A 22,949-nucleotide genomic window follows, 5' to 3' on the forward strand; every position below is an offset into this window, starting at 1 on the left:
CTCACAACCACATGAGTCTGACACGTGTAATTGAATATGGTTTTTGTGTGGTTTTGGAACATTACACATTCTTTTATGTTTTTGATTTGACGGCATACATTAATGTGACAATTTCAGTCGTCAAATGCACATGCACATGTGATTAACGTGTTCATGTGTGAAATTCATGTGTTTTTCCATAAGATAAGTTTTAGTGTGCTAATGTTCCCTCTTATTTCCTCTTGAAGCTTTTGTTTTGCCCCGTGCTGAGCAGCTTCTGAGGAGCAGCGTTCAGCCCTACATCAACTCCATCCTGGAGGCCCTTATGGAGCCCACCAGCAGAGGATTTTCAGAAGTGAGGGATATCCTCTTCCGTGAACTGGTGGAGGTCAGCAAAAACACAATGAACGATAGCAGCAAGGAGAAACTGGGAGAGGTGAGGAGTGAGATTCACTTCTTTTCTTTTATAAACATAAGTACATAATAAGTTAACATTTTAGGGCTTGCTAAGGACCTCATGGATTTAGCAACCACATAGCAACATCGTGGCAACTACTTTGTCTTCCTAAAATGTAAAACTCTTGTTCTAAAAGGTTTGTTCATCTTCTCTACAATCTCACAATTCAATTTAAGTCCTTTCCTTCCTCTCTTTCCTAATTTCCAGCATATGGATAGGATTTCCATGCTGGCCTTCCACCCGGTAAAGATGCAGAGCTGTTATGAGAAGATGGAGAGGTTGAACCTGGAGGGTCTCCAGCAGAGGTTTGACGTCTCCAGTCCATCTGTATTCATCCAGAGAGCTCAGATTCTCATGAGACAGGTCTGTCTCAGTCTCTGGTTTCTTTCTGTGAACATGCACAGTTCTTGTCATTTTTAGAGATTTCATTTGAAAAAGTTTAGCAGAACTGGCGCAAGCACATTTTATCGATTTCACTGGTGCGGACAAAATTTTATTTTATTTTTAAATGGAAGAATGAGAAAAATGGTTGAAGAATGTTAAATGTTAAAGAGGAGTTTGTTCCTTGCAATACTGCAGTGTACATTTATTGTTAATGTGCACCACCATGTGGTAATATCTTGTACAGCAGGTATAGTGGCCATTACGACCAGTATTCAAATGTTGTTTGGTCTTAGTATTTGACCATTAGAGTTTCAAAGTCCTTGAGAATTGTATGATTTTCTGAAAAATGTCAAAAGATGCAATATTTATATATTTTTTTTCAATAAAAATCCCCTTGAATGAATATAGCAAATGGACAATGCAGTGCACACATTTGAACAACTGCTGCACCAGAGTCTAGACGGCAACAGTGGAGAGGATACCTGCAAGATCTTGCAGCGCTGTCAGGACCGAGTGCTCAAAGTAAGTGTGCTGGTTGAGTCTGCATTTTTTTTTTTTTTATAGCCTTGTGGTTAATGAATTGTGCTGGCAACTGAAAGGTTGTTGGTTCAACTGTTTTTCTCTTGTGTACGGCGCTTAACCTCAAGATACTCCAGGGGAATTGTCCCTGTATTATGTGTTCTGTAGTAAGTTTATTGCTTTGGGATGAAACTGGTAATATGTGTCTTTAAACAGACACCTTTTACTCCTTTTACAGTAATATACTTTTTTTGTTCATTTATCTGCAGAAATATGACTATGACAGCAGCACAGTAAGGAAGAAGTTCTTCAGGGAGGCATTACTTCAAATCATCATTCCGTACATGCTGAAACAGCTTTCCCCATCCTGTTCACCGGTTAGTAAATAATGTGCCTACTGGAGTTTTAGAATTCTGTACTATTTTTATTGACATTTAAGATCCCCTCATTTTAAGGAATCTGCTTGTCCAACAATACCACCACTTTTTCTATTTCTTGTGACCTTTGCGATCATCATGCAGGCATTTAAAAAAAATTCCCTGTGACCTCTAGGATCTGCCCAAGTTCAAGGAGCTCATCTTTGAGGACTTTTCTAGGTTCATACTAGTAGAGAGCATTTTTGAGGAAGTGGTCCTGCAGTCAGTCACCAAGGATATCTTGATGGGTAAGACAATGTACAGCACATTTCATTAGATGGATATTGTATAATTGCATATTTAAACAATAATATGTAAGAGTGCTTGTTATATTGTGAATATAGCCATGGCTCAAGGGACAACATGCAGCCAAGTGTCTGCAACCCCTATAGCCATAACTACTGTATATTCGCAAAATAGCATGACTTTTGAGTGCCTTATTGCTTTCGTAGAAGTTACTGCATAATAGTATCATAAAACTTTAAAATAACACAATGAAAATATTAAGTACCCACATTTTTAATAAGAACAAGGGCGGTTGATTTAACGCATTAAAAAATTTACCACAATTACTCATGTGCCCGTACGTAATTTCTATAATATGCAATGTTCTTACCATCGGACCAGTTCAAGCTTGATGTACCACCTTAATGTGGCAGTAGGGGGCAGTCAACTCCAGCTGTACAGGCAACACTTCTCGTAAAAACAAGACCGCAACAGGCAGTACAGCCTACTACAGACATGCTTTTTGCGCTCAGCTGGACTGAGAACAACAGAATGCAGGGATCTCAATGTGGGTTTTTCAGCATTTCAAACTTTATTTAACTTGACACAGCATTCTAAAAACACAGCGCTTATGGCTAGAGACGCTTAAAACTAGTGAAATGCAACGCAACCAAAGTGAGATGCTCAAAACGCCTGCCTGACCAGTTAAAAATTAGCTCAGACGGAAGCATGCTAATAACAGGGTTATGTCTAATGATAACAAAACAAACAGTATTTTGACTTTATGCCACTTATTGTATTGTAGAAATGCTAAACTTTTCTGTTGCCACAATATATGTATATTATGCAATGTATTTAAATAATCTGAATTATAATATTTATTATAGAGTATTTTATATTTATAATTATTTTAATATATACTAAATTGTATTAATTTTGGGTTCCTTTCTCAGTAAATATTGATATGCAATTAATTACGATTTAATGTGATTTATTAATCAGCACATCATGTAATTAATTTTGAATAAAATAAAAACATTATTTTAAGCAAATTCATTAAGTGCCATCTTTCCGCTTGAAGATATAGTTAATGACATAAGTTAAGGTTAAAATTTGGCCCATAATTATATGGTTGCTGTGCAATAGCCACTTTTCCACTAACGGGCCAGTGCCAATAGCCTCGGACAGTGAGACCAAAATAACTCTGCATTCCCACCATCGGGCCAAAAGCCTGCAGAGTTGGCCTAAAACCTGCCCTTAATATATCGCCCTGGTGCAAACATCACACACCCCGCCCATTTCACAAGCTAAAACATGTTATCTAGTTATCTAGAATATCAAGTTTATATTGTATTTAAACATTAGCTAGCTAGCAAGATAACTTACAACTTACCGACTTTAACTGCCATGGTGTCCTGAGTGGTCTCTCCACTAACAGCGGGACGATGTCCCTGCACACCGTCCATGATCTTGAACCATGGAAAGTTCTTCCTTTGAGCACCGCTTTGTCCACTGTGCATCTTAACAGATTTGTAATGTGTCCGCATCTTTTGGCTGAGATGCAATTGTGTGACGTCACACAAACATGTCTGCATCCGGAGATGTAAAAATGTAGTGATAAACAACATTCACTTTTATTAAATGATATCAATCATTGAGTCAAAGTTCCTGCATTACAAGATATTAAAGCTTATTTAACAAACATTTGCAGGGACATGTGTTCAAAACACTGTAAATTAAATTATTTTGATGATCGTACACCTGTAGCACAAATGCTAGCATAGCAGCTTTGTTTATCAGTTCGGTTGCTAGGAGACGTCTCTGGTGACAGCCGAGCCCCTGTTAAGCAAGCGGGAGCGTTGCCGTTTTGGTTGTTTAAACGTAATTTTCCATGCATCTGGCAATTGAAGATCTGAGAATTAAAGTAGGAATATCCCACATCCAACTGTAATGAAACGCAGCATGAGTATCTTGCTAAACTCTGCCTTTGACATTGATCCAGTCTCAATCCCCAGTTGGCCTTCTTTGGCCCAAGGGTAATCAGTGGGCCGTTGGCCCCGAAAAAGCCCCGAGGAGGAATGATTAAGCCCCGGAAGTGACAGTGGGAACACAACTGGCCCTGGCATGCACTAGCACACCTTAATTTGGCCTGACAGTGGAAACGTGGATAATGATATACACTGTTGCTAGAACAGGTGTTTCAACTTGGCTGTAAATGCTGTATCAACCAATCAGCTTAATAACTTACCATATGGATAAGCCACACTGTTTCTCTCTCTTGCTCATTTACTCTATCTCTCTGCAGCTGTAAAGGAGGCTGCGGTCCAGAGAAGGCATAACCTGTACAGGGACAGCATGGCACTGACCAACAGTGACCCCAACTTGCACCTGTTGGGCGAGAACACCATCGACTGGGCTGGCCAGTTCGGAGATGTAAAAGGAGAGAAGCAGAGGGGTGATGGGGCCAACAGGAAACGCAGGCAGATAGTCTCCATGATCCACCTGGAAGGGATGCCTCCACTGCCTTATGAGTCTTGCCAGGAAGTGCCAGGAGTGGATGGTATCCCAGAGGAGAACGAGGGGCAAGTAGAACAAGATCTCACTGCAGAGAAGCTTCCAAACTCAATGGAGAACAAGGGTCAGGTAGAACAAATTCTTGCTGCAGAAAAGTCTTCAAATTCAATGGAGGACAATGGGAAGGTAGGACAAGATCTTGCAGCAGAAAAACCTTCTAACTCAATGGAGAACAAGGGGCAGGTAGAACAAGTTCTTGCTGCAGAAAACTCTTCAAATTCAATGGAGGACAATGGGAAGGTAGGACAAGATCTTGCAGCAGAAAAACCTTCTAACTCAATGGAGAACAAGGGGCAGGTAGAAAAAGTTCTTGCTGCAGAAAAGTCTTCAAATTCGATGGAGGACAATGGGAAGGTAGGACAAGATCTTGCAGCAGAAAAACCTTCTAACTCAAAGGAGAACAAGGGGCTGGTAAGACAGGTTCTCGCAGTAGAAAAGTCTTCAAATTCAATGGAGAACAATGGGCAGGTAGGACAAGATTTTGCAGCAGAAAAGCCTTCTAACTCAATGGAGAACAAGGGGCAGGTTGGACAAGACCTTGAAGCTGAAACACCTATAAAAGTAGTTGAACATGTTCCATTCAAAGAAGAACCAGGGTCTCCTGACAGCATTGACAAGATCCGACACCTTATCAACCCCGTTCAGGAGGTCGTTGTCCCCGCTTCCTTAGAAGTTGGTTCACAGGTGACCAATGGGATTTTGCCTCTGGAGGAGGGTGATGAGGTAAAGCACATCACCACAGTAACGGAGACAGTGCAAAGGCAATCACCAACAAAAAAAGAAGGCCCTTCTGATGATGGACATACCTTAAAGACAAACCTCTCAGAAGAGCAGCAGAGCTTGTCAGCAATTGAGAGTGCCATTCAGCAGATCGAGATTGCAGTTCAGGAAGACCCCACTGAGCACCTGAGTGAAGGTGCCGTTGACTCTGATGAGGAATTCACCCAAACATTGATCAACTCCAGCCCTCGGCACCATGATGACAGTGGCTTTCAGTCTCCAGCCAATGAGAATGCAGAAGGAGAGGCTCAGCCAATCATGGAAGGGCTAAATGCAGTGGACGCAGAGCAGGTGACGTTAACTCTGGTGGAGGGAGTAAAAACTGCAAGCATCGATTTAGACGTCAAAGCTTCTTGTGATGTTTCAGATGCAGGAAAAGAATCAAAAATTAAAACCACAGAAGATGGTTGTTTGCAATGAGTGAGATTTAAATGCAGAAACCAAGCCACAGTGAAATGTTATTTTATAAACTGAAGGTGTTCGGTTTTGTTTATATTTTTGTTTCCCAGCAACACTCTTATGGTTGATATTTCAGCCAAGTTGGCATTTATTTTTATTTTATTTTAAATTACCGTTATTTTATTTCTTATTCTTGCATACAATTTTGACTTGTTTTGGGATGTTTAGCTATGAGAAATTTACATTGTTTGTTTGTTTTCCACATGTGTGTGTATATAGATTATTCTATCATATATACATTTATATGACCTATTTGTGCCTTTAAAATGTGATCTTTTTATTTACTCATGACTCCCACAGTAATAATTATATGTGGCAGAGGTTTCACAATATGAATTATTATTGTCCTTTACAGCTCTATATTTCCTTATTTCTGTGCAAATCATCACATTTGGTTGCGGGTGGCATTCCTTCATCCCTTGACATCAGCAAGGTTTGTTAGTATTATTCCAGTTTCTGTCATGAGGAGACTTCTGAGCTAATGCAGATGTATAAATAGACTCCACCTGACTACTCGTATATGCAAAGTGGCTTTGTGCATTATAGAGGATCTCTGAGAAAATTACAGTGATATTTGGGGCCAGCTGATAGTTACATCAAACCAAATAGTTTTCTTTTTTTAATTCCCTTTGCTGTGGTTATATTCAAACACTAGGTATGAATGCAGCATAGTTGAGCACTTACAAAATGATTGCGTGAACGCATTCCTAATAAATTAAAGTGTATGTTTTTATTCCTCTGATTACTATGTGTTTTATAAAGAAATCCAAAGTGAATTTACTGCTTTAGAATGCATTGTACATACCATGCATAATACAGATTGCACTATATGCCTTCAGTGCCTCTAGAATGTTTTACAGTTGGCACTCACACATATGCTGTGACCTACTTTCATGGAGTGCTGTGTGTCCACCTGTGTTTGTGTGTTACAGAGGATGTAAACTGTTAGTTGCAGATAGAGATTCAAGCTTGATGCATGTTGAGGATTGGGTTATTGCAGCTGTCAGTTTAAAGAAAATCCACAGTTCAGATTTGATAGAAGTCTATTAATTAAATTCACATCCACATATTTACTTTGAAACTTTCTGATTTAGTTTTGATGTAAAACTACTGATACAGCAACATTAGCCCCACAGAAATATATTGATATATTTAGCAGTTTATATCTATTTATTTTAAGTGTGTTCAGTGTGACATTTTCTACACCCTGCTTTTATTCTTTTGTAAGTCAGCAGTAGGTCAAATAAATCCCAATTATTTTGAAATTGTTTTGCATGTTGAATAAGTTTAAGATATTATGTAAAAAATATGCTACAAAATTATAGTCCATAAAATTGTCCTATTCGTACAAGATTGTAAAAAGCAGACATAGACCCCCCAAAACTATTACAAATGTCCATCCACATTAAAGGGATAGTTCACCCAAAACGAACAATTCTATACAGTGAAAGTGAATTGTGATTGAGGCTTACATTTGACCTAACCTCCCCATAGTACAAATCAACCACAGGATGTATTCTTTTATATAAAATGTTCATTTGTTGTAAAGCCTTTGTGTAAAACATTGAATTAAAATCTGTGCGGTACAACTTTGCATTACAACAGATTAATCCAAGACTGTTTCAACAATTTATTTGATTTAGATGTGTAAACCAATTTTAAAACATTCCACAAACACAAAATCTTACTTTTTCAAAATGAGTAATGAATTGCACAAACCATGGAGACCAAAAAGTGGCTGAGAAAAAAAAAATGCCTTGAGGAATAGTGCATTACAATCCTCACCACTTTGATTTAAAGTTTTCTACAGAACCCATTGCCTCCAAACAAATGAATACACAGTTTCCATTCACATTCCAACTAATTTTCCCATTTCTGTGCTCAGTTTCAATGTCTCTATTGCTGGTGAACATTAACTAAGGCCACATGATTTGTATCTCTTTTACAAAGTTCCCATTCAGCTGTAATTTCCAGTGTGCCTGATCTTGACTCATTTAGGAAGTTTACTACAAACCATCACAAGGTTTAAAACTTGTGTAATTTCCCCCCAAAAAAAGACCAGCTTTAAGGAATATTACGGGTTCAATACAAGTTAAGCTCAATCGACAGCATTTGTGGCATTATATTGATTACCACAAAAATTGATTGAAAAAAGCAAAAATCTGGGTTACAGTGAGACAATGGAAGTGAATGGGGGCCAATTTTTTTTACGTTAAAACACTGACTGTTTTAAAAGCACAGCCACAAGACAAAGGATATGCGTGTAAACATTATTTTAGTGTGATAAAATCACTTGCTAACCTTTTCTCTGTAAAGTTAAAGCCAATTTTACAACTTCATTTCCAAAATGATGTAATGTACATCCCTAAAATGACAGTACAAATGACAATTTAAACAACTTTACAGCTCAAGTAATACACAAGTTTTAACAGGATTAATGCAAGTGTTTTTATAAAATTAAGCTTCATGTTTCGGTTCAAACCCTCCACAAATTGGCCCCATACACTTCCACTGTAAGTGCCTCACTATAACCCTGAATTTTGTTTTTTGAAGGAGGGGCGATTCAAAATAAATTGTGTGATAATCAACATTATGCCACAAATGCTGTTGATTGAGCTTAACTTGTATTTAACATGGAACATTCCTTTAACTTTAATTCACAACACTTGCAGAACCTCAACATTCATTTGTGTAACAAAATTAGCTTAATCAATAGAAAGTGGAAAAACCTGTTAATAGGTCACATTAATGTTTATTACAGTACGGAAACCGACCGTTTCGACAGAAGGTCATGTGTTCCGCGCCATAAACAGTAGCACCATTCTGAATAGGCTACAAAACTTCAAACGCAGCATCAAATGCTATGTAACACACATTGTTTGCTCTCAATGAGGTTTAAAATATAACCAACCCTTTTACAAAATTGTAACTGGCCTGTTGTCACACCATCCTCTCATGATGGTTCTCGCCAACCTTCATTAAAACATGATTTCTTCTTTAACATTTTCTTTAAAAATCCTGTTAGAAATATGAATACATCACTGTTCGAACTACATAATCTCACATCTCAGGGGCCTGGGTAGCTCAGTGGTAAAGACGCTGGCTACCACCCCTGGAGTTTGCTAGTTCGAATCCCAGGGCAGTGACTCCAGCCAGGTCTCCTATGCAACCAAATTGGCCCGGTTGCTAGGGAGGGTAGTCCCATGGGGTAACATCCTCATGGTCGCTATGATGTGGTTCGTTCTCGGTGGGGCGTGTGGTGAGTTGTGCGTGGATTGTGCTGGGATTCATCCTCTGCCACCCAGATTGAGGCGAATCACTACGCGACCATGAGGACTTAAAAGCACATTGGGAATTGGGCATGCCAAATTGAAAAAAAAATAAAAATAAAAAAAACATCTCAAGGGCTTGCACATCTTATTGTTAAAAGCAATAACTATTCTGCTTGTAAGTTCACAAACCTGGCACCATAAACAAAATCTAAAAAGTTCCTCATTGCTTGTGATCTGAAGTTTTCAGTAAATTAAGATCGTAAGCTTTTAGGGCTGTAGCGTCTTGTTTCCCGTTTCTTCATCTTTACTCCTTCTCAAACATGATTCAGGAGAGGGAAAGCCAGGAAGTATCCCAGAGCGGAGCCCACGATGACTCCCAGGAAGATCCATATGTTGTAGGACATGACGCAAAGCATGAGCATGTAGCCTAGAGTCACCTGCAGGACATGTATGGCGGTCTGGAGGCTGTGCAGAAGCCAGCTAGAGATAAATGGACAGAAAAATAGAAAAATGGACAGTCCAATTGGTCAAAGTCAATATGCTAGGACAGCCAAGGCTAACAATCAACAAGTTGGCATAGTATATGTACAAATTAACATTAACCAAGATTAATAAATCCTGCAAAAGTACTGTTAATTGTTAATGCAATAGACTAACTAAAAGTTGACATATACCGAATCTTTATTGTCTTGAAACTTTGTATTGCGGTACTGCCATTATTATGGGCTCCTGCACATATATTGCTTGGATAAAAGTGTCTTCTAAATGATTAAATGCAAACGTGAACTCAACAGCACACAAATCGTCACTGTTTGTTTTACAATTTGAACACAACAGTTCTTGGAAAACACTTACTTCTTAGCAGTGGATGTAGTGGCAGTGGTACTTTCAGTGGGAGCTAATGAGATCTCGGAGGGGCTGCCGGCCAGATCTGAGCTTCCCCCTTGACACCCCATGACAGGAGCGAAGCAGGCTTGGTCAGCAGAGAATGACACTGGACCAGAAGGCTGTGTAATGGGGAATTGTGTCTGTTTTCCAATGGTGATCTTCAACACTTTTAGAAGCTCATAGAACACAGTGAGCAGGAGAACAACAAAGACTGACAGCACCATCCCTTCAGAATGAAAAAGTAAGATCTTAGTTTAACAGCGGAAAGCTCTGCACTGTTAAAATAAAAAAAAAACATTTTGGTAATAAAAACTGGCAGTTGTTGCCAGAAATTCACCATAAAAAATACAGTGAACAAGTTTCAGGCATTATGGGATATCATTTTGGTTAATATACCAATCTACACTACAAAAATCTACTTTACAGACTACTTATTGTAGTTTATAACATTTGGAATTATACTTTAAAAAACCATGGATGAGCTTCATATATATCATGTAAAGACAGATAAAATGAAAATGATATGCTTGGTTTAAATAGTTTAAACACCCATATTTCTGACACTTTTTCACTCTGGTTTTAGAAGCGGCAATTGTGACAAGTGCAACCATGTCATGATGTCAATGAACTCATACTTGGAAATATTAAATTAAGATACCGATACAAAGTAGGAGTATTTACCTTCCCCAAGTACTGGCACGATACTAGTACCACCAAATAGTATTAGTGCATCTCTACAATAAACATTAACTAAAAAACATGAAATGTAACAAAACACCCCAAATGTACACAACAGACATCAAAAAGAAGAAAAAAAAAAACTAATATTTCAATAAAATGTAATCAAATGTGATTGGCCACACAGGGACTTCAAGGAGTGGTCAATTGTTGTTTGTCACCATAAATTTAACAATAGTTTACTTCAAGAACATGTATTGTCTTGTTAAACAGAATACACATTTTTACCATTAACTATAAGGTAAATCATAATTTTTACTTATAACAAAAAATCATATTATTTCAGTATTTTACTGTAAAATTACATGTATTGTCTTGTTAAATAAAACTGAATTTCTCACCATACACAAATTAAAGGGATAGTTCACCCAAAAATGAAATTTATCTCGTTTACTTATGCTCATGCCACCCCGGACGACTTTCTTCTGCACAACACAAATGAAGATTTTTAGAAGAATATTTCAGCTTTGTAGGTCCATACAATGCAAGTGAATGGTGACCAAACCTTTGAAGTTCAAAAAAGCACTTAAAGGCAGCATAAAAGTAATCCATACAACCCCAGTGGTTTAATCTATGTCTTCTGAAGTAAATAAATCACTTTTGGGTGAGAACAGACTGAAATGTAACTCCTTTTTCAATATAAATCTTGACAGAAGTCTCCTTTGCGATTATGATTTCAAGCCTGATTACACTTCCTTGCGCCATCTAGCGCTTTGTGGCATGCATCAAGCAGCAGGAAGTTTAATCGAGCTTGAAATCATGATTGTGCCAAAAGACTGCAATGGCAAGGTGTACAGTGAAAAAGCAGTTTTGGTCTGTTCTCACCCAAAAGTGATTGGATCGCTTCAGAGGGCATAGATTAAACCACTGGAGCTGTATGGATTCCTTTTATGCTGCCTTCATATGCTTTTAGGAGCTTCAAAGTTTTTGTCACCATTCACTTGCATTGTATGGACTTACAGAGCTGATACATTCCTCTAAAACTCTTTGTTTGCATTCTGCAGAATAAAGAAAGTCAAATACATCTGGGATGGCATAAGGGAGAGTAAATGATGAGAGAAATTCCATTTTTGGGTGAACTAAGTTTTTGCTGTAGCTTTTTTAATTCCATTTAAAATTACAATTATTTTACAGGGTGTAAACAATTTAGACAAAATGTTTGTTATATAATGGCATGCTTGAGTCATGCTACATACAAGCAGATCAACATGGAATCAGTGCTCACAGAATTCTACGATCCATGGATTAGATCATTTGTTTATCAAATATCTTGGCTAATTTTATTATGCTTTAGCAACCAATAAGAGTTTGGCACTCTCAGCTCCGTTCAACACATGTTTTGTTTACACCCATTCTACAGAATTTGTGAAAAAAAAGTCTGCAGATTCTGTCTGGGCCTGCATTGTGCATCTTTAAGTGTAATGTATGGCTCATGACCTATTGAATGACATTGTTGCCCTGAAAGTGAATACACAGGAAACCAACCAAAACAGGAACCTGTTGCTTCTGGTATACCCACAGTATTGCTGAATTTCCATAATAACAATACATTTAAAAGAAATGTTCCGGGTTCAGTACAAGTTAAACTCAATCGAAAGCATTTGTGGCATAATGTTGATTACCACAAAAGTTACTTTAGACTCATTTCTCTTTTTCTTTATAAAAAAAAAAAAAAATCAAGGTTACAGTGAGGCACTTACAATGGAAGTGAATGTGGGCAATTTTAAACTAGTGGTCGACCAATATATCGCCAAGGCCGATATTCAGACTTTTTTAATTATCGCATCAGCCTTTGGCTGATTTTCTCTCCTCAACAGTTCCCTGTAAATTTTAACTGTCTTGTCTAATGATAGAAAGGCAAATATCAATAAAACTAATATCATATACCGTCTGCTAATATGCGCATATCTCATGTAATAAACAACAAATGTAATAAACCAACCTCACACAACTTGAGCAGATCCAGCATCCTGTGGAGCGCTCATTTATTTACCTCTAAAGCACGTATTCTAACAGTTCAACTGTTCCCTGTCAACTTTAACTTTCTTTTCTAATGATAAAAGGCAAATATCAATAAAACTTCTATTATATACTGTTTGCAAATATGCAGATATCTCGTTTAAACAGATGTCATTCACGAACCCCACAAAAATCTGGTGTTTTCTTCCCGTCGTGCACTCATCTAATATCTTCCTCTGAAGTGCATATTCTATCAGCCAGAATCAAAACTTCAGGATCAGGATCAAAAGTTCCTCTGATTCACAAATCATGATGGTCAATGGTCACAATCCAAGCAGGCAATCCAGGCTGTTTAAACTGTCAGGAGATTGCTGCTGCTCGCTGGATCCGCATGAGCGCGTGAGTGCAACCAAAGTCTTACTAGCAAGTCAGTCCACTGTCAGCCATGTTTGGAATGCTCTCAGGAGGCTATTTCTAGTCATGACAGTGCAGCTCCTATCTACTTGAATGGGGAAAGACCGAAATCTCCAAAACGGCTGGTCAAGATTACAATCAAAGAACATATTTCAAAATCAGCAGTAAAATCTGACAACACTGGTATCATAAATGGTGCTTCTTTACCTCAGACTATGCTAAAAAACACAATTTTCCCAGCTTTTAAATCTAATGTGCATGCAAGTTCTCAAGTTGATTGACAGGCGATCTCTGTATCTAAAAGGTGTTTGGCTCTTTTACCTGTAAGGCGGGACTTCCTATTTACATCCGTTGACTGCAATTGGGCGTTCTAATTTCTCCCATTCATTTTAATAGAAGTGGCCCGTCTCTGCTAAATAGTCTCTGGTGCAACTTCAAAGTAAAAGCGCTTCACATGTGCTACAAGTAAATGTCTTATTCACTGTGGACTGTATGTACAATTGGTTTGATTCTGTATTTTTTGAGAAAATGTGATTGCTAACGTGGACATGACATCCATGGTTGCAGGACTACTGTGTGTACTGTTATTTCCTTCTTGCAAATAAATTACTAAAATGTAATGACTAAACAGAAATGACTAAACAGAAGAAACTGCTATACACCATTTAAAATACAATATTTTTTAGATTATTTTTTAAAAAGTAAAATTTTTGTGTGAAATTGAGTAAATATAGTGCTAAATAAGAGTTTATTATTAGTAGTAGTAGTAATTTTATGCTTGTTACTTACTATATTAAATTGTGTTATATATCTGCATTGTATTGGCCTATCGGCCACCCTGCTCTCTGGATAACGGCATCGGCCATTAAAAAAAATCCATATTGGTTGACCACTAGTTTAAACAGAAATGTGAAGCTTATAATTTTATAAAAGCACTTGCATTAATTCTTCTGTTAAAACTTGTGTATTATTTGAGTTGTATAGTTGTTTAAATTGTAATTTTTACAGTGGTTTTAGGGTTTGTTGACATTACATCGTCATGGTAACAACGTTGTAAAATTGGCTATAACTTTACACAGAAAAGGTTTGTAAGTGATTTTATCACAGTAAAATTGTTTGTCTTGTGGCTATACTTTTCAAACAGTGAGTATTTTAACGTTCAAAAATTGGCCACATTCAATTCCATTGTAAGTGCCTCACTGGAACCTCGATTTTTGCTTTTTGTTGAAATTAATTTTTGTGGTAAGCAACGTTATGCTACAAAAGCTGTCGATTGAGCTTAACTTGTATTGAACCCGGAACATTCCTTTAAGCTCTCGTCTATGAAGGTGGGACATTTCTATAACAAAGAGCATAATGTCAAAACTATGTGAACTGATTGGCCCTATTTTCTGGTATATTCAAAGCTCACCATTGTCTACTGATGGTGAAGGTAATGTAGGTACATTCAAGGTCACATCTAACATCTCCTTTTGTGTTCCATGGATACAAGAATGTCAATACAGGTAAACTCAATTAAAAAAGGGGCATCTTACTGATATATTCTTTCACACGCCATTACATTGCAGTGTTTATATTGTGCACTTTACGTACAGATTTCACTAATACTCTTAATTAGCATAAATGAAAGCAAGTTAAACAACTTTTGAATCAGAGCGGTAGAAGAAAGCCAGATGAATTGTTGGGATATAATCGGTCATATTGAAGATGTAAGCATACTGTATATTGTATGCTATAATCATGTTAGGTCTTGTCTGTAACTGCCACGTACCTGCAGGCCCGTGCACGTTCCAGAAATCAAACAACAGGGTGACGTTACTGGACCCTTCAAAGTGCATCTGTTGAGGACAGAGAACAAGAGGACACAATCAGCAGACTTATAATTAGTGACTTATTTCCGTTGACTCAACTTCACACAGCTGCTAAGGGAAGGTTGGTTTCACACCACAGATTATCACATCATCCCATAGGAAGAGTCTGTGAACAGGTATCAAGACATAATCGTTCACAACACTTCAATTAGCTTGTCAAAACAGTGCTGACATAATCCTGCCCATCAATGCTGTACTTGGCATTTGCTGCGAGACATTTAAGACTATCCACACCACAAGAAACCAAAGCCATCCATTTTAAAAACTTGCTTTAAAATAACATTTGCAATCTAAATCTCTCCAGCTTTTTTCATAGGAGCTTATGCTTGATTTCCTTGAATTACAAGAGGCAGAACCTCAACAATACATGGGCGAACTTCAAAATAAGACAGATTAGGATCAGAACGGAATAGCAGATTTATGTGATTTGGCCATACTATGTGCTCTGTACATATGCAGGCGCAACAGTTTAAAAAAGACTGGTAATAAAAGGACAAGTGAGGAAACTTGTGACAGTCACATTACTTGAAACAGCTCGAGGAAGACTGACACTTTGCAACAGCAAAAAACTTGTAATGACAAGTGTTTTGCAGGAAGTACAGAGAGAGTGAAAGGTAGACAAGGAGGTCACTGTTACTCTCCATTTCAACAACATTCCATGTCCTGCTATAATCATGAGCAAATCTGCAGTTCTGTCTTCAGGAGTAAAATGAAAGAATCCCATCCAATCCATTCCAAGCATTGAAGAATTCTACTGTAGGCTTGCAATGGAGTACGTACACATTGTGTCTTGTACAGCATATCTGCTATTCTCTTGATAGTTTTGCATTGGTCAAATGGAGACAAGTGCCTTTTGATAAGTTGGTGCAGTATCAAGGAATTCCCAGTGTTATGGCAGAGCAGCTGTGTAACCTCTTGAATGAATGCATCTTTTATTTGCTTAGCGAAACATTGGCCTTGGAACAAAAAGTGGCCATCAGAACAAAAATGCCCACAGCTGTCAGCTGTTATTCCCCTGTTCAAGAGTAACCTTCAGTAACTGCATTAATATAACACAGCCCATTCGTGTGCTACTAATGCGTTAAAAAGGAAGTCCATGATGTGGAAATAGCAAGAAACAGCAAAAATATACTCTTTTTAGTGTCACAAACGCAACTATTTAGGTGAATGTCTGTGTTAGATAAAACTGCAATGGTAAATTGACTGCGATTTACATATAAGTTATACATAGGCTAGATATTAAATATTGATGTTTCGTGGACTGAGTGCAGGCATATGCACAACTTACATTCATGATGAACTCGTGTGCAGCCCCCTAAAGATGAGTTCAGGACGATGTAACTTTCTCATATAAGAGGGAATAAACGTCCGTTATGGCAGGAACGCAAGATCATAACCACCTGCGCATCAACAGCCAACTTCGCCGCATGTTTATCTGTCTTTATTAGCCAACAGCTGAGTCGCGCGCAGCCCAAACAAAAGAGTGCCGTATCGCGAGGGTTTTTATTTATATGTGCCGCGGAGGACTCTGGGAGTTGAAGTCCTGCGGCTGCCACTCTACATCAGAATCAGAACTAGAATAAGAATCAGCTTTATTGCCAAGTATGCTTACACATACAAGGAATTTGTCTTGGTGACAGGAGCTTCCAGTGTACAACAATACAATACAGCAACAAGACAGAGATAATAATAAGAAAAAATAAGAAAACATAAAAATAAAATAAATAGAAATAGAATAAGAATAAGAATAAAAATTGGATAGAATATAAAATATATATAAGGCAAAAAAAAAATATATATATATATATATATATAAATACACACTACCAGTCAAAAGTTTTGAAACACTTTTTTTTTTTTTTTTTTTTTTACATTTTAGAATAATAGTAAAGTCATTAAAACTATGGAATAACAAATGGAACTATGGGAATTATGTTGTGATCCAAAAATATAAAATAAATCAAAACTGTGTTATATTTTAGCATCTTCAAAATAGTCACCCTTTGCCTAGAATTTGCAGACATGTATTTTTTTTATTACATTTTAGATTTATAATTAAATAAATTAATACGGTGGCACAATTATATTTTTGTCTACAAAACTAATTTCAAACATTTAAGCATACACCTTCAGATCAAAAGATTTTTATTATATATATATATATATAGTGTGTGTGTGTGTGTGTGTGTGTGTGTGTGTGTGTGTATATATATATATATATACATATATACACACACACACACACACATACACACATACACACACACATATATATATATATATATATATATATATATATATATATATATATATATATATGTATATATATATATATATACTCAGCAAAAAAAGTATTTTAAAGATAATTTTAAACACTGTATTTTAAAGATAATTTTTTTTAAATCCAAATAACTTTACAGATCTTTATTGTAAAGGGTTTAAACAATGTTTTCCATGCATGTTCAATGAACCATAAACAATTAATGAACATGCACCTGTGGAACGGTCGTTAAGACACAAACAGCTTACAGACGGTAGGCAATTAAGGTCACAGTTAAAAAAACTTAGGACACTAAAGAGACCTTTCTAGTGACTCTGAAAAACACCAAAAAAAGACACCCAGGGTCCCTGCTCATCTGCGTGAACGTGCCTTAGGCATGCTGCATGGAGGCATGAGGACTGCTGATGTGGCCAGGGCAATAAATTGCAATGTCCGTACTGTGAGACGCCTAAGACAGCGCTACAGGGAGACAGGAAGGACAGCTGATCGCCCTCGCAGTGGCAGACCATGTGTAACAACACCTGTTCAGTCGGTACATCCGAATATCACACCTGCGGGACAGGTACAGGATGGCAACAACAACTGCCTGAGTTACACCAGGAATGCACAATCCCTCCATCAGTGCTCAGACTGTCCGCAATAGGCTGAGAGAGGCTGGACTGAGGGCTTGTAGACCTGTTGTAAGGCAGGTCCTTACCAGACATCACAGGCAACAACGTCACCTATGGGCACAACCCACCTTCGCTGGACCAGACAGGACTGGCAAAAACTGCTCTTCACTGATGAGTCGCGGTTTTGTCTCACCAGGGGTGATGGTCGAACTCATGTTTATCGTTGAAGGAATGAATGTTACACCGAGGCGTGTACTCTGGAGTGGGATTGATTTGGAGGTGGAGGGTCCATCATGGTCTTGGACGACGTGTCACAGCATCATCGGACTGAATTTGTTGTTATTGCAGGCAATCTCAATGCTGTGCGTTACAGGGAAGACATCCTCCTCCCACATGTGGTACCCTTCCTGCAGGCTCATCCTGACATGACCCTCCAGCATGACAATGCCACCAGCCATACTGCTCGTTTTGTGCGTGAGTTCCTGCAAGACAGGAATGTCAGTGTTCTGCCATGGCCAGTGAAGAGCCCGGATCTCAATCCCATTGAGCACGTCTGGCACCTGTTGGATCGGAGGATGAGGGCTAGGGCCATTCTGCCCAGAAATGTCCGGGAACTTGCAAGTGCCTTGGTGGAAGAGTGGGGTAACATCTCACAGCAAGAACTGGCAATTCTGGTGCAGTCCATGAGGAGGAGATGCACTGCAGTACTTAATGCAGCTGGTGGCCACACCAGATACTGACTGTTACTTTCGGTTTTGAAACAATTTTAAAATCCAAGATTATGTCTTGATACCTTTGTTCATGGACACATTATTCAATTTCTTTTAGTCACATGTCTGTGAAACTTGTTCAGTTTATATCTTAGTTGTTGAATCTTTTTATGTTCATACAAATATTTACACGTTAAGTTTGCTGAAAATAAAAGCAGTTGAAAGTAAGAGGACGTTTCTTTTTTTGCTGAGTTTATATACACATACATATATACGTAGTGCAAATACAAATCTATTATATACAGTGCAAGGGAATGTAATGGCAGAAGAGGTAGGATGTGTTTGATAGATATAAAAAGACATCACTTATGTAATAAATTTACTGTACTAAAGCATAAAATTATCATATGTTATCAACGATTTAGGAAACATGTTAAGTTGACATACTAGTTTCTCCGAAAACAATACAACAGCCAGTATTATAAAAAGCTGGTTTATAATTTGCAAACAATAAAAACATTGCAAATGTATACATTAGCTGATGACTCGTCGCTTGCCATTGTCAGTTTGCTCGTTCCTGTTGCGTGTCCTCAACCTGGCAACCCGCATGAGCTTCGAGTCTGGGGAGGAGGGGGTGGGAGAGACAACCCTCTCCAATATTTTGAATTTGGACTGCAGTACCCATTTTAAACGCTCCTTTAAATGCCCTTTAAAAAGATAAGGGATAACTATGAGTTCTTCCTGATCTCTGTAAGACTAATAGCTAATTCGAGAAGATATAATTGGCGCATTTTTAAACATAAAAGTGTTAGAGAAATAAATATATCTAGAATTATTATATGGGTTAAAAAAAAAAAAAAAAAAAAAAAGGATTGCAGTCACGGATCCAAAAATAATAAGTATGAATCAAAATAATAAGTGCAGATAAAAAAATAATAGGCGCAAAAATAAATAAAAAGTGCAGATCAAAATAATTAGCGCAGATAAAAAAATAACAAGCATGAATCAAAAATATATAAACACATTTTAAATATGCTGCAAAAAAAAAACAACAGAAAAATTAAAGCAAAGTAATCAGTATTGCAAACAAAATCATGTTTTCCTTTGTTATATTACTGTTTTTTGTGATCTCTGACAATTTTGCTCATATTTAAATAATTTTTTTTTTTTTTTTTTTTTTTTTTTCGTATGCTACGCTGTATTTTTGTTTGCTTTTGTTTCCAAGCTCTGCGCTTGGTTTTCCAAAACTTTTGAGTAGAGTTTCATGTAAATCAGGGGGCGTTTTGCGTCCCTACTGGTCCACTAGTTCTCGATCGACAGCTCCTCCTCTGGCCAGTCATTCGAAGTGGGGAGGTGACGTCACTCCAATGCAACTCCGACGGCTGCTGCTCAATATTATATTATTTGTGGTTGATAGATACGCTGCTTGTGTCTGTTTTTAGTATTTTCTGCCAGTTCTAGTAAACAATGTGTTGTCCGAGTTGGCCATTATTTTAGTCTTTTAGTTTAGGCATTATTTAAGACTTCCTTGTTTGTAGGTTATTGGCTGCATATCTTTAAAAAAAAAAAAAAAGAAAGAAAAAACAAGGCTGAGTTGGTGTGGATGTTTGATGCATGTTTTTACTAGCTGTACCAGTGTAGTCGCGAGTTCAGAACCCAACTTGATCCGCTTTTCCATGTTGCTGAATGTGCTGTTATGTACTGATCCTAGGTTGGCATCGTTGGCACGGCTACATGTAGTTTCTTTTTCCACAATACTGCAGTGAAATCAGAAACAAGTGATCAAGCGTCCCCACGTCAATAAATAATGCAATAAAGTTGGACGTTCTTTATTCACAAATAGAACGAATAAATTTTTTTTGCGGCATATTTTAAATGTGTTTATATATTTACATGTATAACAGTATGAAGGGGGGGGGGGGGGGGGTGGTAACAGTATGAAGAATTTACATGTCTCCATTGATCATTATTGGGGGGGGGATGTCTTTGGAAATTCGCTGGTTACAATTGAAAATGGTTTATTGGATATCAATAAAAGGACATAGTTATAGTCATCCTTTAAAGAAAGTTCTGGACAACTGTTGGGAGTATGAGTATTCACAGTTATAATAATGAGGCTCACCGAATGGGAATTTTCAATGTAAGCCCAACAGTGGCAATGCCAGTGTTACCTCCCTGGATGTTTCCAATGCCATCAGTTGATTTAGAGTTGCTGGAAAAAATAAACGACATACAAAGATGGGTTTCTAAGGATATGGTAGTGACGCAATACATACAGTGCATCCGGAAGGTATTCACAGCGCTTCACTTTTTCCACATTTTGTTATGTTACAGCCTTATTCCAAAATGGATTAAATTCATTATTTTCCTCAAAATTCTACAAACAATACCCCATAATGACAACGTGAAAGTAGTTTGTTTGAAATCTTTGCAAATTTATAAAAAATAAAAAAAAAAAACGAAAAAAAAAAATGACGTACATAAGTATTCACAGCCTTTGCCATGACACTCAAAATTGAGCTCAGGTGCATCCTGTTTCCACTGATCATCCTTGAGACGTTTCTACAACTTGACTGGAGTCCACCTGTGGTAAATTCAGTTGATTGGACATGATTTGGAAAGGCACACACCTGTCTATATAAGGTCCCACAGTTAACAGTGCATGTCAGAGCACAAACCAAGCCATGAAGTCCAAGGAATTGTTTGTAGACCTCCGAGACAGGATTGTATCGAGGCACAGATATGGGGAAGGGTACAGAAAAATTTCTGCAGCATTGAAGGTCCCAATGAGCACAGTGGCCTCCATCATCTGTAAATGGAAGAAGTTTGGAACCACCAGGACTCTTCCTAGAGCTGGCCGCCTGGCCAAACTGAGCGATCAGGGGAGAAGGGCCTTTAGTCAGGGAGGTGACCAAGAACCCGATGGTCACTCTGACAGAGCTCCAGCATTTCTCTGTGGAGAGAGGAGAACCTTCCAGAAGAACAACCATCTCTGCAGCACTCCACCAATCAGGACTGTATGGTAGAGTGGAAAGAAAGAAGCCACTCCTCAGTAAAAGGCACTTGACAGCCTGCCTGGAGTTTGCCAAAAGGCATCTGAAGGACTCTCAGACCATGAGAAACAAAGACTGAACTCTTTGACCTGAATGGCAAGCGTCATGTCTGGAGGAAATCGGGCAATGCTCATCACCTGGCCAATACCATCCCTACAGTGAAGCATGGTGGTGGCAGCATCATGCTGTGGGGATGTTTTTCAGCGGGCAGGAACTGGGAGACTAGTCAGGATCGAGGGAAGGATGAATGTAGCAATGTACAGAGACATCTTTGATGAAAACCTGCTCCAGAGCGCTCTGGATCTCAGACTGGGGTGACGGTTCATCTTCCAACAGGACAACGACCCTAAGCACACAGCCAAGATAACAAAGGAGTGGCTACGGGACAACTCTGTGAATGTCCTTGAGTGGCCCAGCCAGAGCCCAGACTTGAACCCGATTGAACATCTCTGGAGAGATCTGAAAATGGCTGTGCACCGACGCTCCCCATCCAACCTGATGGAGCTTGAGAGGTCCTGCAAAGAAGAATGGGAGAAACTGACCAAAAATAGGTGTGCCAAGCTTGTAGCATCATACTCAAAAAGACTTGAGGCTGTAATTGGTGCCAAAGGTGCTTCAACAAAGTATTGAGCAAAGGCTGTGTGTGTGTGTGTGTGTGTGTGTGTTGGGGGGGGGGGGGGTTAAATAAATTTGAAAAGATTTCAAACAAACTTCTTTCACGTTGTCATTATGGGGTATTGTTTGTAGAATTGAGGAAAATAATTAATTAATCCATTTTGGAATAAGGCTGTAACAGAACAAAATGTGGAAAAAGTGAAGCGCTGTGAATACTTTCCAGATACACTGTAGATCAAGAGTATAATTATTGTATACAAATCTATACTGACTGTGTAAAGGATCCAGAGTCTGGACATACAGCAGCAGAAGTAGTTATTCCTCCAGTTTGACTGTAAAATAAGGAAAAGAACATCTAACCATTTATCTGTTTACTCATCAGAAATTATAGCAATACAGTTGGCTCTTCAGTGGATGGAAGAGGTTCAGCCACTAAATGTGGTGGTCTATTCTGACTCCCTTTCTGGCCTTACCAGATTAATGAATGGGAAATCTAATTCTAGACAGGATATTCTTTTTGAAAACCTTCAAACATTGTTTAGAATACTACAACAACAAGGGATTAAAACATTCTTTCTGTGGGTGCTGGCACACGTGGGTGTAAAAGGTAATGAACTAGCAGATGAAATGGCTAAACAGGCATTAGAGCATCCAAGAATAGATATTAATGCACCACTGAGTAAAGCTGAAATGAAAGGATTAATTAAAGAGACAGTTAAAAGGAGGTGGCAAGAAATGTGGACC

General features: G+C 38.1%; 2 protein-coding genes across 2 annotated transcripts in view; one reads left to right on the top strand and one right to left on the bottom strand.

Moving 5' to 3' along the window:
* The window catches only part of LOC127430580 (protein Niban 2-like), a 36,346-nt gene extending 29,288 nt beyond the window's left edge, over window positions 1-7,058 (top strand). Inside the window, exons 9-14 of the mRNA XM_051680439.1 lie at window positions 228-415; window positions 644-799; window positions 1,229-1,342; window positions 1,609-1,716; window positions 1,892-2,003; window positions 4,286-7,058. Of these exons, the coding sequence (XP_051536399.1) occupies window positions 228-415; window positions 644-799; window positions 1,229-1,342; window positions 1,609-1,716; window positions 1,892-2,003; window positions 4,286-5,754 (2,147 nt within the window). The 3' untranslated portion in view covers window positions 5,755-7,058. The remainder of the gene's footprint in view (window positions 1-227; window positions 416-643; window positions 800-1,228; window positions 1,343-1,608; window positions 1,717-1,891; window positions 2,004-4,285) is intronic.
* A 352-nt stretch (window positions 7,059-7,410) lies between these two features.
* LOC127430610 (probable low affinity copper uptake protein 2) lies at window positions 7,411-16,418 on the bottom strand. The gene is made up of 4 exons (XM_051680503.1): window positions 16,224-16,418; window positions 14,836-14,902; window positions 9,921-10,179; window positions 7,411-9,545 (listed from the first exon to the last, which is right to left on the bottom strand). The coding sequence occupies exons 1-4, from the start codon at window positions 16,227-16,229 to the stop codon at window positions 9,380-9,382; spliced, it is 498 nt and encodes a 165-aa protein (XP_051536463.1). The 5' UTR covers window positions 16,230-16,418; the 3' UTR covers window positions 7,411-9,379.
* Between the last annotated feature and the right edge of the window lie 6,531 nt (window positions 16,419-22,949).

The sequence above is a fragment of the Myxocyprinus asiaticus genome, chromosome 40 (genome assembly GCF_019703515.2).
Source record: "Myxocyprinus asiaticus isolate MX2 ecotype Aquarium Trade chromosome 40, UBuf_Myxa_2, whole genome shotgun sequence".
NCBI lineage: Eukaryota > Metazoa > Chordata > Actinopteri > Cypriniformes > Catostomidae > Myxocyprinus > Myxocyprinus asiaticus.

Coding starts and splice junctions, on each gene's coding strand:
- LOC127430610 (XM_051680503.1), bottom strand. Junction 10,180..14,835: donor GAACGTGCACGGGCCTGCAG/GTACGTGGCAGT, acceptor TTCATTCTGAAG/GGATGGTGCTGTCAGTCTTT. Junction 9,546..9,920: donor ACTACATCCACTGCTAAGAA/GTAAGTGTTTTC, acceptor ATTTATCTCTAG/CTGGCTTCTGCACAGCCTCC.